Genomic DNA, 13,989 nt, shown 5'->3' on the forward strand with positions numbered 1-13,989 from the left:
GTCCATCTTAAAGGAAATCAGTCCTGAATATTCATTACAAGGACTGATGCTGAAGCTGAAGCTCCAAAACTTTGGCCACCAGATGCGAAGAACCGACTCATTTGAAAAGACCCTGAAGCTGGCAAAGATTGAAGGCAGAAGAAGGGGACGAGAAAGGATGAGATGGCTGGATGGCATCACCGACTCAACGGATATGAGTTTGAATAAACTCCGGGAGTTGGTGAAGACAGGGAAGCCTGGCGAGCTTCAGTCCACCGGGTCGCAAAGAGTCGGACACTACTGAGCGTCTGAAATGAACTGAACTGCCAATCATCCCCTTTGTGTCTCTCGATTGGCCAGTGCGGTGCAAAAGCTCCGGATTAACAGGATTATTTTAACGTTGATTGGCATGCGGAAAGAATCCATCTTTGTCCAGTGATTGGCCGGCATGTCTAAACTCTGGCCAATCCTGAAGGGGGCGGGCTGGTTAAGCGTCAGATTTCCCTGAACTGCCTTGGTTGCTGTACTGGTCGGCTTAGTAACTGGCTCCTTTTCTTCCTACTCTCGGTTCCTAACGCAGCGTCCTGATGGAGCTATCTTACCAGACCCTCAGGTTCACCCATCAGGCTCGGGAAGCGGTAAGGAAAGCATATACTATCAGGAACTCCTCTCCTCTTCCCGCGGGCCGAGTCCTGTGTCCAGTTGCTATGGCGACAGAGTCCGCTGCTCTTGTGGCGCAAGCGCAAAGTCTGGGGACTAGGGTTGAAGCGGGGCTGCGGAAAGAAAGAGTCGGATTTGGGCTCGACTACTGTTTGATGAAAGAGACGACAGAGTTTGTGACTGAGGAGATGAGGTGTTGAGGGGAAGGTATTATTATCAGGCAGGCTGAGTCTTGATGAGTGAGCGGATTTAGAGTATGGTCAAAATGAAATTGTTGAAACGCAGGATAACACTGACCTGGGAGTTGGAATACGGGGTTCTGGTCCTGATTCACTACTACCAAGGTTGAGACTTTAGGAATTTAATTCCTCTTTTAGGCTTCCGTTCCCGCAGTAGAAAGTAAGGTAATTGGACTATAATCCTTTCACACAAAGATTACATGAATTTTACAATACATAGTGTTACCTATTATCTGTGTCCTTAGCTAACTGGCTCAACAATATTTTCCACAACAAAAAACGTAAATTGAAGCTGTATTATATGCCAGGCATCGAGGATATAACAATACTTCAAGGGGAAAATGGTTACAAACTTTTTTTTTTTTAGTTGAAAAATACTGATATTTAAGCTCCACCTCCAGAGATTCTGATTTACTGGTTTTGGTGTATCCTGTTCATTGATAGTTTTTAAAACCTCAGTTGTGATCTCAGTCTTGATTGCAATGTGTAGCCAAGATTATGAACCACCACTCTACTGTTTCCCACCTTTAAAAAGAAGCTAATAATATACAATGAAAGGTAACCCTTTGGCCTTACATTCCCTCTACCTAGCAGTGTCTCTCCAACTTCTCCAGTTTCTTTCCAACTTCTGGAAAGGATTGGCTACACTAGCTATTCCCACTTTGTCACCTCTGGGTTGTGCTTAAGCCCTTCTAACCTGAGCCTGAACCACCTGCATCAAAACATTTGGGGATGGCTTTTAATAAAGCAGATTTCTGGACCTCACTGAGAATTACAGAATCAGCAGCTCTCTGGGATGAAGATATTGAAACGTGCATCTTAAATTCAGACTCCAGGTTTGAAAACCACTGCCCTAGATAGTCTCATACATCTTTATGACTTCCAATGCCATCTGTATGCCAGCAGCTCGCTTAAACTGACTTTAGACTGGACTTCTTCGCTGAGCCATGTGATATCCTACAATATGGAACACAGAAAGGATGATAAATCAATTGACTACTTGACAAATCCAGTGGAGAATCAAGTATCTCCACGTTAACTTGTTCAACCGCTAACTCTTAACCTTCCCCTCTAAAACTTGTAGCTTTTCCTGTCTTCCTCTATCTGGGAATGTGAAACCACCATCCACCCAGTGGCTCAAATCAGAATTCTGAGAGTCATCCTTAGCTCCTTCTTCCTGCTAATTCCTGCTTAAGGAAGGCATCAGCAAATCTTACAGGTTCTATTTATATAATGGGTCTTTAATAATTAATAATAAATATTTCTACAGCCCTCTATCTGGGTACAAGCCACCATAATCTATCACTTGAACCATTTCAATAGCCTCTTAACCATTCCCCCTGTTGGTTTTACCTCCTTTCAGTCAATTCTTCCTCCAACGAACAGTGATCTTAAAATTGTGTCACTCCTTGGCTAGGATCCTTTTAATGACTTTCCATTATACTCGGGATAAAAGTACCACCTTGACATGATCTACAGAGCATGGTAATGTTGTGGCCCAACTTCCTCTTTGCCTCCCACTGCTCTAGGAACATTCTCTCAAATCTGACATGTTTCTGAACTCCATATAGTTTGTGCCATGTAGGTTATTATTTAATTGTGATTAATTTATGTTATTACCTGTTTCCTGCATGTGATATTGCCTCTCAGACAGAATTCATGTGACTTGAAGACAGAGGCCCAATCTTGTTTTTTTGTTCTATTCCCAAGATGGCACTGCTGCTGCTGCTAAGTCGCTTCAGTCGTGTCTGACTCTGTGCGGCCCCATAGACGGCAGCCCACCAGGCTCTGCCGTTCTGGGATTCTCCAGGCAAGAACACTGGAGTGGGTTGCCATTTCCGTCTCCAATGCATGAAAGTGAAAAGTGAAAGTGAAGTCGCTTAGTCATGTCCGACTTTTAGCAACCCCATGGACTGCAGCCCACCAGACTCCTCCGTCCATGGGATTTTCCAGGCAAGAGTACTGGAGTGGGTTGCCATTGCAAGATGGCACTAGGGAGAGCCATATTTAGGTATGCTTATTGAGTCTTAAACTCCTGGGGTCTAAATGCAAGGAATTTTACCTATTAGGGGCCCTGTGGACGGGATAGATTGAGGTGGGGAAGATAATCATTGAGTTTGATATATGTCCATAGGAACTTGATCATCTATGTTATCTACTGTATTGGATTTCAAGAATACTTCCTCTTTATTTGGGTGATTTTTATTGTTTCAAATTTTAAATATATATGTTCTCATATATATATTTCAATTGCATTTTTGTTTTAAATAATGTAATGTCAGCACTCAGTTTTAAAAGATTTAATAGTTCTACAGAACTTAAGAAAGTTTCCTGCTCCCTTTCACACCCTCAAGTATTGCTCCCCAGAAGCAACTACTTTTGCCCTTCTTCTTCAAAATAACAAGTTAAAATTTCTGAATTTTGATTTTCCATTGTCAGATGTAAATTCTACTTACTTTGATGGAAAGTGAGCATTTGGCTTTTTTTAATCCTACCTGGTTCCTTCCCCATCCTCTCTCTCTGGCCCATACTTCCCTTCCTCCATTCTCCCAAGATCGTTTTATCACAATTTTTGGTTAAATACAAATTCAGTATAATTGTGTATATTAATCCGACCATGAAACTATTATTCACAGCTGAGCCATATGGTAAACTGTGGTTGTATTTTATTTTTTATTTAACTGTGGGATAGGACTCAATCGTAGCTTCAGTTCAGTCGCTCAGTCGTGTCTGACTCTTTGCGACCCCATGATTCGCAGCACGCCAGGCCTCCCTGTCCATCACCAACTCCTGGAGTTCACCCAGACTCACGTCCATCGAGTCAGTGATGCCATCCAGCCATCTCATCCTCTGTCGTCCCCTTCTCTTCCTGCCCCCAATCCCTCCCAGCATCAGAGTCTTTTCCAATGAGCTAACTCTTCCCATGAGGTGGCCAAAGTACTGGAGTTTCAGCTTTAGCATCATTCCTTCCAAAGAAATCCCAGGGCTGATCTCCTTCAGAATGGACAGGTTGGATCTCCTTGCAGGACTCTCAAGAGTCTTCTTCAACACCACAGTTCAAAAGCATCAATTCTTCAGCGCTCAGCCTTCTTCACAGTCCAACTCTCACATCCATACATGACCACAGGAAAAACTATAGCCTTGACTAGACGGATCTTTGTTGGCGAAGTAATGTCTCTGCTTTTGAATATGCTATCTAGGTTGGTCATAAGTTTCCTTCCAAGGAGTAAGCGTCTTTTAATTTCAAGGCTGCAGTCACCATCTGCAGTGATTTTGGAGCCCAAAAAAATAAAGTTCTGACTAAACTCTGCCTTATTCTTAGGTTTACTTTTCTGTATATTTGATACTACTTTCTTCCTAAATTTTCTGAAGAAACTGTAAACCTCCTCTCCATGTGGTGAAGCTCACCAAGAAAATTTTCAGGTTTTTTTTCTTTTCCTTCTTTCCTTTTGTTTAGAGTGACTTAAACAATTTATTTATTCATTTTTGGTTGTGCTGTGTCTTGGTTGCTGTGCGGGCTTTCTCTAAGTTGCAGAGAACGGGGGCTACTCTCTAGCTGCAATATGCAGTCTTCTCATTGTGATGGCTTCTTTTGATGTAGAGCACAGGCTCAGGGCACGTAGGGCTTCAATAGTTGCTGCTCCCTGGTCACTAGGTGCGGCCCGATGGCTTTGTTGCCCTGAGGCATGTGGGATCGTCCCCCGACCAGAGATGAAACCCATGTCCTCTGCATTGGCAGGCAGAGTCTCAACCGCTGGGCCACCAGGGAAGTTCTTCTTTTTCCTCCTTCTTGCCTTATATCCCTGTTTTAGCAAAATACACCAACCAGTGGGTGCCAGAGAAAGGGCACATGGGAGGCAAAGTTTTTGAAGTATGTATGTACATCCATCCAGACAAAGCAGCAGTGTATGAGGTGGCTTTCCAGGTGACGCTAGTGGTGAAGAACCTGCCTGCCAGTGCAGATGACCGAAGCGACTTAGCATGCATGCACACTATGTGTGCGACTCTGTCCTTCTCTCACCTTGTTGATGGTTTGGCTGAGATTGATACTCTAGGTTGGGATTGATTTCATGTCATTTGAGGAGGCATTTCTCCATTATTTTTTAGCTTCCAGTGGGGTAGCAACAAGTGTGATGTTATTCATTCTCTGAATCCTTTTAGAATCTTCTCCTTACCGTCTCTAGTTTCTGAATTTTCATGAAGATATCACTTGTTGAGAATTCTTTTTCATTCCCAGTGCTGGTATGAAGTTATGGGCCATTTAGATCAGGGAATTCATGCCCTCAAATCTGGAAAATATTCTTGTATTATTTCTTGAGATAATTTCTCTCTCTCTCTCTCTTTTTCCCTCTTGCTCTTCCTTTCTTTCTCTCTTGTCCTTCTTCCCTCCCTCCCTTCCTTTCATTTTCCTGTTTTCCTTTTCTGGAAGTCCTATTCATTGAATGTTTGACTTCCATATGGAATCTGTAACATGCTGGTTTCTGTTTTATTTTACAATGCTTACTCTTGTTTTTTCTTATCAAGAGACCTCGTCAACTTTTTATCTGATTTGGTTGAATTTTAAATTTCTGCTTTCATATTTTTATTTCCAGATACTTTCTTATTGTCTCAGTGTTCCTTTTTCATGGCTCCTTTTAACTGTGCAGGTTTCCTCTCCCTCCCTGCCCCACCCCCTTTCCTTTTTGTCTTTTGCTTCTAGTATTTTGTCTGTTTCTGTTGCAGGAAGACGGACCCCTTCCAGGGCCCGAAACTGGGCTCTTGTCTAACACTAGGAAATGAATTGACTGAGGAGACACGTGTGCTGACAAAGCAAGACATTTTATTGGGAAAGGGCACCCGGGTGGAGAGCAGTAGGGTAAGGGAACCCAGGAGAATTGCTCTGCTGCGTGGCTCGCAGTCTCGGGTTTTATGGTGATGGGATTAGTTTCCCGGTGGTCTTTGGCCAATCATTCTAATTCAGTCTTTCCTGGTGGCGCACGCATTGTTCAGCCAAGATGGATTCTAGCGAGAGGGATTCTGGAAAGCGGACAGACACACGGTGTCTCCTTTAGACCTTTCCTGAACTCTTTCAGTTGGTGGTGGCTTATTAGTTCCTTATTCCTTATCAGGATCTCCTGTCATAAAACAACTCATGCAAATTGTTACCATGGTGTCTGGCCAGGGTGGGCGGTTTCAATCAATGTGCTTCCCCTAACATTTCCTCTCAAGTTTTTCTTTGCTTTTTTCCCTGGTGCTCTGTCTTTCATGTAGGTTTTCCTCAGAAATCTAGTGAACCTTGCCTGAGGTAAGACACCTAAAAGCGAATTAGAATCTGTGAGCTTTAGAAGAGGCTCCTCAAATAGGGATGGGTTTTTCTGTTGGATGATCAGGTAGGCAGGAGCCTTTTTACTGGGACATCCACAGAAGCCAGTTTCTGTAGATATTTGCTCTGAGGTTTTCAGTTTCTTCAAGAAATGCTCTTCGCTTTCCTACAGGGAATGAGGGCAAAACAAGCATGCTTCCTATCCCTGTTGGAGTTAAACAGGGAAAGGCAGTTGTTTGGGGGTGGGGGGTTTCTCTTCACTGTTGAGAGCAAAATTTGTACTTACTCTTTCCTTTTAAAAAAAAATTCCTTTACCATCATTTTAATGTGATTTGGGGAGACAGCAGAGAGAAACAATCTCTAGAACAGTTTTTGTTTTACACATATGTATTGTCTACTGGCACAAAGACTCACACTAGTTGCTTTTGCAGGAGGTGAATTTAAAAAAAATCAACTAATACATGATTCGTATCTAAAGGATAGTTTTGTTTTGTTATTGTGGGTTTCAAATCAGGCATTTGTCATACATGTTTGTATGTTAAAATTTACTTTTAAATACGGTTATTTATTTGCATATGATAGGGGTTGGTGGCTGAGCTTAAGAATGGGAGTTAGATACTTTTCAATTCATATACTGGTTTTTACTTAACACTGAGGTGTAAATATACATTTATTCATCAGCTCCTACAATGAACACTTCCTTAGTGACTACTATGTGTAAAAACATGGTGTTTTGAGATACCTGTGATGTTTTGGGCATTGACACTGCTGATTAGCCTTAGGAAACGCCTCTTGGTGTTCATGATACTACAGTCTCCTAGAGTTCTGTTTTCCTTCTTGGCCTCTTTAACGCTCTTATCTTTCTCTGTCCCTTACAGTTTTGTTCTTTAGGATCTAAACTTGCCCCCTTTGGTCAGCCTTTTCCAAAGTTGACAAAGTGCCCCTCCTTGATGCAAAGAGTAGACATCACCATGCCACCTTTATCCCAGTAAATTATAATTGGATTTTTCCTTGTCCTGACCTTTTCCTTTCCTGTCCTTCTCCTTCCCCTGACCCCAGTAGACTATAAGCTCCTTGAGGGCAAGAACTCTGGTAAGTTTCTTTCCTGACTGGTAAACTGATCATGTTTCAGAAGGGCTTCTGAGTCTTTAGTGTGCACACTGAACGCCTGGGATGTTTTGAACATTCGGATTGTGATCCAGTAGTTCTGGGTGTGCATCATGACCTCCTGTGTGGCACCGTAATTATCTGTGGGTAGCAAAGATCTGTGAGTGGAGAATTTTCTCCTATTCCATTTTAAATTTAGTGTTTGATTAAAAGAAAGCTATGTCCAATTGGTAAACCTCTGCCACTGGTTTTTTTTTTCCCTACTTGAAGGTAAGATCCTGGGGGAAAGGAACTCTGAGGAGCAATTGCTTCATTGTTTTTAATTTGACCACAGAATTTAAACCAAACAAACAGTAATTGGTATCAATGCAGAAGAACAGTTTTTAGAAAGCCATAATTGAGCCACACATTCATGTGCAAAATAATCTGATACAAAATTACTTTTATTTATTCTCACTTGTCATTACAGGTACTTTTCAAAAGTTGTGACTTTGCTTGTGTGAAACTTTTATATTAAAAAAAATACCTACTATAAGTGTTAACTAATTAATGAGGTGGCAGATTAGGTTTTTAAATGAATGTTGTTAAATGCCTTAGCTTTTATTAATCGCATGGTGCCCTAAAAAAAAAAAACTAGGGTAATTGAAAATTTAATTACATCAATGTTTTTCTTCAGAGAACTAAGGCTTATTAAACTTTAAATGTTCAAACATTTAAGCATCTATTGAAATACCAATAGCTATAAACAATGCGCAGTTCTAAATACTAATTAAATGAGCTCTAAATCACATAAGCTAAGCTGAATTTTAAGTAACTCATGTTTTAAGTGCTCTGCTCTGCTCTTACTTAAGGAAGATTAACTACTTCACTGCTGACCACCGGTGTAGCCTTGTGGGGATCTTTAAAAATGCTGTGGCTGATGTTGAACCACATTTTTTCTGTATCTGGACCAAGAAAGGGAGACTGATCAGACAACCTGGAACATTTTGCTAATGTCACATTGATACTCTTGGAGATGTGTTTTTTTTTTTTTTTTTTCTTTATTCCCCTACTTTTAACCACATAACTGAGAATATACAGATGTGAATTTGTACATTTGGTGTTTTGTGTTAACATCCTTTCTTTCTTTTGTAAAAAAAAAAAAAACCACATTAATTTTAATAGATTTTATTTTTAAGTACAAAAAGTATATCTCTCTCCATTCAGATCAGTCTTGTGTACATTTAAAAAAATTTATACAGCTTCCTGCTTTCAAATGTGATACAGCAAATAGTACCAGCAGTTTTGCAGAGATGAGACAGGGAGCTGAATTTGGGAAGACTTCGGTGGTTAGAATGGGGATGGAAGAGGACCAGAGAGGAGGCAGCTTGGCAAACAAATTGCTCCATGCTTCCGAGTTTTGCGCTGAATACGAAGCTGTGCATACACAGAGTGGAAATGTTTGAAGCTGGGGAAAAGCCAATTATCAGGGAACTGTAAGAGGAACAGCTACCCGTGCTCATGTAACACTGAGATGTTTGAAGTCCAACCAACCTGAGTGGAGACCTCTTGTGGAACAGCAGAGCATTTACTGGAGATTCTAGGAAGGCAGTGCATGAGGGAAGATTCCCCTGGAGGAGGGCATGGCAACCCACTTAAGTATTCTTGCCTGGAGAATCCCATGGACAGAGGAGCCTGGTGGGCTACAGTCCATGGGGTCGCCGAGTCAGACACAACTGAAGAGACTTGGCACAAAACTAGTCTTAGAAGAAACATGACTTTACACAACCTCTTTTCTAACAAAGCTTAATAGGATCAGAATTACCTGCAAATAACTGAACGATCTGCTTCCCCCAAACCCTCAACATACTTAAAAGAAGGTAATATAATCTAGATATTTGCAGGACTGGCATCCAAGGAAAAAACTACTAGCGGTCATAAAAAACGGGAAAATGTGCCAAAATGAGGACAAAAATCCGTCAACAGAAGACTCAGCAGAAGACTCAGCAATACAACAAAAGACAGAATTAGCAGATGGGGGGTCTTTAAAAACAGTTGTTATAAATATGTTTAAACATTTACGGAAAACATGATTATAAAAAGGAGAAAAACAAGATATAAGAAAATAGGCAAAATTGTTTCTGGGTCCTCAAGTCTGTTCCATTGGTCTTTTTGTCTATTTCCTATGCCAATGCCACACTGTCTTAGAAATATAGTTGTATCCATTCTTTTATTTTTTTTTTTCATTTTTTAAGTTATAGCCATTCTTCATGGGCTTCCCCAGGTGGCTCAGTGGTAAAGAATCCGCCTGCCAATGCAGGAAATGCAGGATTGATCCCTGGGTTGGAAAGATCCCCTGGAGAAGGAAATGGCAACCCACTCCAGTATTCTTGCCTAGGAAATCGCCAGAGGAGTCTGGCAGCCTACAGTCCATGGGGCCACAAAAGAGTCAGACACTTGTTTAGTGACTAAACCCCAATCCATTCTTGATATCCTCTAGAGCAAAGACTTCTCATTTGTTCTTTTTTGTCAAATGGTCACACTATTATTGACATGTGTTTACATATTTGAGAATCAACTTGTCAAATTCCACAAAGGTTGCTAAATTTTGATTGAGATGGCATTGAGTTGGAAGAATAAATTTGAGAAGAATTGATGATTTAAAAATAATGAGAATTACAAAGAATTCTCCAATTGAAGAGTATCGTTTCTCTTTTTATTCTGGCTTCCTTAATTTTTTTCAGTAGCAGTTTAGAGTTTTCTGCATAGAAAACTTGCCCATTTTTGTTAGAAATACTTGTAGTTCTTGATACCACTCTAAACGGTTTTCATATCATTGTAAATGGTTTCTTGGTTTTTAAAATTTAATTTTATATTTATTACTAATATGTAGAAATGCAATTGATTTTGTATTTTGATCTTATTTTAGCAATATAAAATAGTGTGCTTAGAGTTCTTTTTTTAAATCAAGGAAGTATGTTGATTTTTACCAAATACTTTTCTACATTTGTTAAAGTGATTATAATATTTCCCTTTATTTTATAATGTGGTGCATTAACTATGTTGTTTGATTCTCTAGTATTAAACAGTCTTACCTCATTCCTGGGATATGCTGAAGTTTGATGTTACATAATGGTGATTCAATTTGCTAATATTTTGCTTAGACTTTTTCCATCTATATTAATGAGTGAGACTGGCTTAGTGTTTTCTTCTTTTGAGTGTCTTTGTCAGGTTTTAGTATGAAAAATATGTTGTCCTCATAAAAATTAAGAAATATTCCCTCTTCTTCATGCAGTAGAAGAAATTATGAAGATTGCCATTGTATTTTTCATTGAATGTTTGGTAGAATTTGCCTTGAAAGAAATCTGAGAATGGATTTCCCGTAGAAAGTGTTTTGCTTTGTTTTTTGTTTGTTTATTGGTTGGTTTTTAACAAATTCAGGTTATTTTCATCAAAACTGTTGGTACTTTAAAATTTCTTTTTGCTGTCGATTTGGTATGTTATGTTTTCTTAGAATTTATTTATCTCATTTAAAATTTCAAATTTATTGGCATAATTGTTCATAATATCCTTTTGTAAAAAATTAAATATATATGGAATCTGTAACCATCTTCCCTTTTTATTCTTACATTGGTTTTTTGTGCCTTCTCTCTTATTTTTCTTCATTAGTCTTACCAAAGGTTTATCAATTTTGTCAGTCTTTTCAAAGAACCAAGTTTTGTTGATCCTGTCTGTGGTCTGTTTGATTTCTGTTTCTCTACTTTTGCGGTCTTAAAATTATTATTTCTTTGCAAATCAAAACACCAATGAGCTATCACCTCATACCAGCCAGAAGGCTAGCATCAAAAGATCTACAAACAACAAACACTGAAGAATGTATGGAGAGAAGGGAACCCTTCTAGTCTGTTGGTGGGAATATAAATCGGTACAGTCACTATGAAGAACAGTATGCTGCTGCTGCTAAGTCGCTTCAGTCGTGTCCGACTCGGTGCAACCCCAGAGATGGCAGCCCACCAGGCTCCCCCGTCCCTGGGATTCTCCAGGCAAGAACACTGGAGTAGGTTGTTATTTCCTTCTCCAATGCATGAAAGTGAAAGGTGAAAGTGAAGTCGCTCAATCGTGTCCGACTCTTAGCGACCCCATGGACTGCAGCCTACCAGGCTCCTCCGTCCATGGGATTTTCCAGGCAAGAGTACTGGAGTGGGATGCCATTGCCTTCTCCTATGGAGCTTCTTAAAAAAACTAAAAACAGAGCTACCATATGACCCTACCTACAGTCTCACTCCTGGGCATATATCTATCCAGAGAAAAACATAATCTGAAAGGATACATACACCCCAGTGTTCATTGTAGCACTGTTTATAAAACCAAGATAGGGAAGCAGTCTAAATATCCATTGACAGAGGAATGGATAAAGAAGATGTGTTACATATATACAATGGACTATTACTCAGCCATTAAAAAGGATGAAATAATGCCATTTGCAGTAACATGGATGGACCTAAAGAGTGTCATACTGAATGAAGTGAGTCAGACAGAGAAGAAGTGAAGTGAAGTTGCTCAGTCGTATCCGACTCTTTGTCTGGACTGTAGCCTACCAGGCTCCTCTGTCCATGGGATTTTCCAGGTAACAGTACTGGAGTGGATTGCCATTTCCTTCTCCAGGGGATCTTCCCAACCCAGGGATTGAAGCCGGGTCTCCCACATTTTAGACAGACGCTTAACTGTCTGAGCCACCAGGGAAGTCAAGTCAGACAGAGAAGGAGAAATATCATATGACATCCCTTATATGTGAAATCTAAAAAGAAATGATACAAATGAACTTACAAAACAGAAAGACATTCACAGATTTAGAAAACAAACTTAGGTTGCTGGGGATGGGAGGGATAGTTAGGGAGTTTGGGATGGACATGTACACCCTGCTGTATTTAAAACAGATAACCAACAAAGACCTACCGTATAGCACATGGAAGCCCGGTCAATGTTATGTGGCAATCTGGATGGGAGGGGGATCGAGGGGGGAAGTGGATACATGTATATGTATGACTGAGTCCCTTCGCTATTTACCTGAAACTATCATAACATTGTTAATCAGGTATACCCTAGTACAAAATAAAAAATTCAAAAGAATAAAAAAAGTGTAAAAAATGATTATTTTCTATACTTTCCTTGGCTTTATTATTTTTTATAATTTATTAATATATTTGCTTAATTTATTAATATTTACCTTTTTTCTTTTAACAGATGCATTTAAAGATTTAAATTTTCCTTCAATCACTGCTTTGCCTGCTTCCATATGTTTTAATATGTAGCATTTTAATTTTTCCTTTTCATTCCCTTGTGGCTCAGCTGGTAAAGAATCCACCTGCAATGCAGGAGACCTGGGTTCGATCCCTGTGTTGGGAAGATCCCCTGGAGGAGAGAAAGGCTACCCACTCCAGTATTCTGGCCTGGAGAATTCCATGGACTGTATAGTCCATGGGGGCGCAAAGAGTCAGACTCAACTGAACGACTTTTGCTTTTTTCTTTCAGTTCCAAATATTTTCTTATATCTATTATGATTTTTTCCTGACTCATAAGTATTTAGAAGTGTATTATTTACATATGAGAAGTCTGCTGATACCTTTTGGAGATTGTTTTCTAGTTTAATTGTGTTGTATTTACTAGCAACATTTTACAGGATTTCAGTCCTCTGACATTTGTCAAGAATTGTTTTATGGCTCAATGTATGGTTAAGTTTCTTAATTGTGTTATTCAAATCTTTTATATCTTACAGATTTTTTTTTATTTTTGTTCGAAGGCATATAAGTATCTCTCACTGTAATTGTATTTTTTGCCTATTTCTCCTTTTGATTTTGTCAATTTTTGCTTTATCTGATGTTATATTATTTTGTGGGATGAATGGTATCCCTTTCTCCCAAAATGTTATATGTTTAGGTACCTAAATATATAGAATTGTTATCTTCAATTAATTTGTGTGTTTTATGTGAGATAGGGGTTAAGTTTCATTTTTTTTCCTATTTGGTTATCCAATTGCTCCAGCACCTTTTAAAAATTTTTTGAATTACTGTGGCAACTTTGTAAAAAATCACATTACCATATATTTGTGGGTTTATTTTTGAACTCTCTGTTCCTTTTGATTGATAGATTTATCTATCTCCATGTCAGTATCAAACTGTCTTAATTATTGTGGCTTAATACTAAGCCTTAAAAACTGGTAGTATAAATTCTCTGACCTAGCTATTTTTCAATGCCATCTTGGTTCTAAATTTCCACATAAATGTCAGAATCAGATTTTCAATTTATATAAACAAGTTCACTGAGCTTTTGATGAGATTGCATTCAATCTATACATCAGTTTTAAGGAGAACATCTTAAATTCATTTTCTCAATTCTTAAATGTTACAACTTTTTAAATATCTCTTAGCCCTATTTTGTCATTTTCAGCATAGAGGTTGCATTATTTTGCTAGGGCTGCCATAACAAAACATCACAGACTTAAACAGGTGTCTTAAACAGCAAACATTTATTTTCTCACAGTTCTGGAGGCTAGAAGTCCGAGAAAAAGTTGTTGGCAGGTTTGATTTATCCTGAGGCCTTTCCCCTTGGCTTGCAAGTGGCCACCTTTTTGCTGTGTCTTCAACATGGTATTTCCTATATTAGAGAACCATCTCTGGCATCACTTCACATGTCCAAATTTTCTCTTCTTCCAAGGACACCAGT

At 39.3% G+C, this 13,989-nt stretch overlaps 1 protein-coding gene across 5 annotated transcripts in view; it reads left to right on the forward strand.

Annotated features, from left to right (window-relative positions):
- The first annotated feature begins 485 nt into the window (after positions 1 to 485).
- Positions 486 to 13,989, forward strand: part of KATNAL2 (katanin catalytic subunit A1 like 2) — a 113,179-nt gene continuing 99,675 nt past the window's right edge. For all 5 annotated transcript variants that reach the window (XM_055559119.1, XM_055559121.1, XM_055559120.1 and 2 more), the window contains exon 1: positions 486 to 617. In XM_055559119.1, the coding sequence (XP_055415094.1) occupies positions 567 to 617 (51 nt within the window). In that variant the 5' untranslated portion in view covers positions 486 to 566. The remainder of the gene's footprint in view (positions 618 to 13,989) is intronic.

This window comes from Bubalus kerabau, chromosome 21, assembly GCF_029407905.1.
Source record: "Bubalus kerabau isolate K-KA32 ecotype Philippines breed swamp buffalo chromosome 21, PCC_UOA_SB_1v2, whole genome shotgun sequence".
NCBI classification, from domain to species: Eukaryota; Metazoa; Chordata; class Mammalia; order Artiodactyla; family Bovidae; genus Bubalus; species Bubalus kerabau.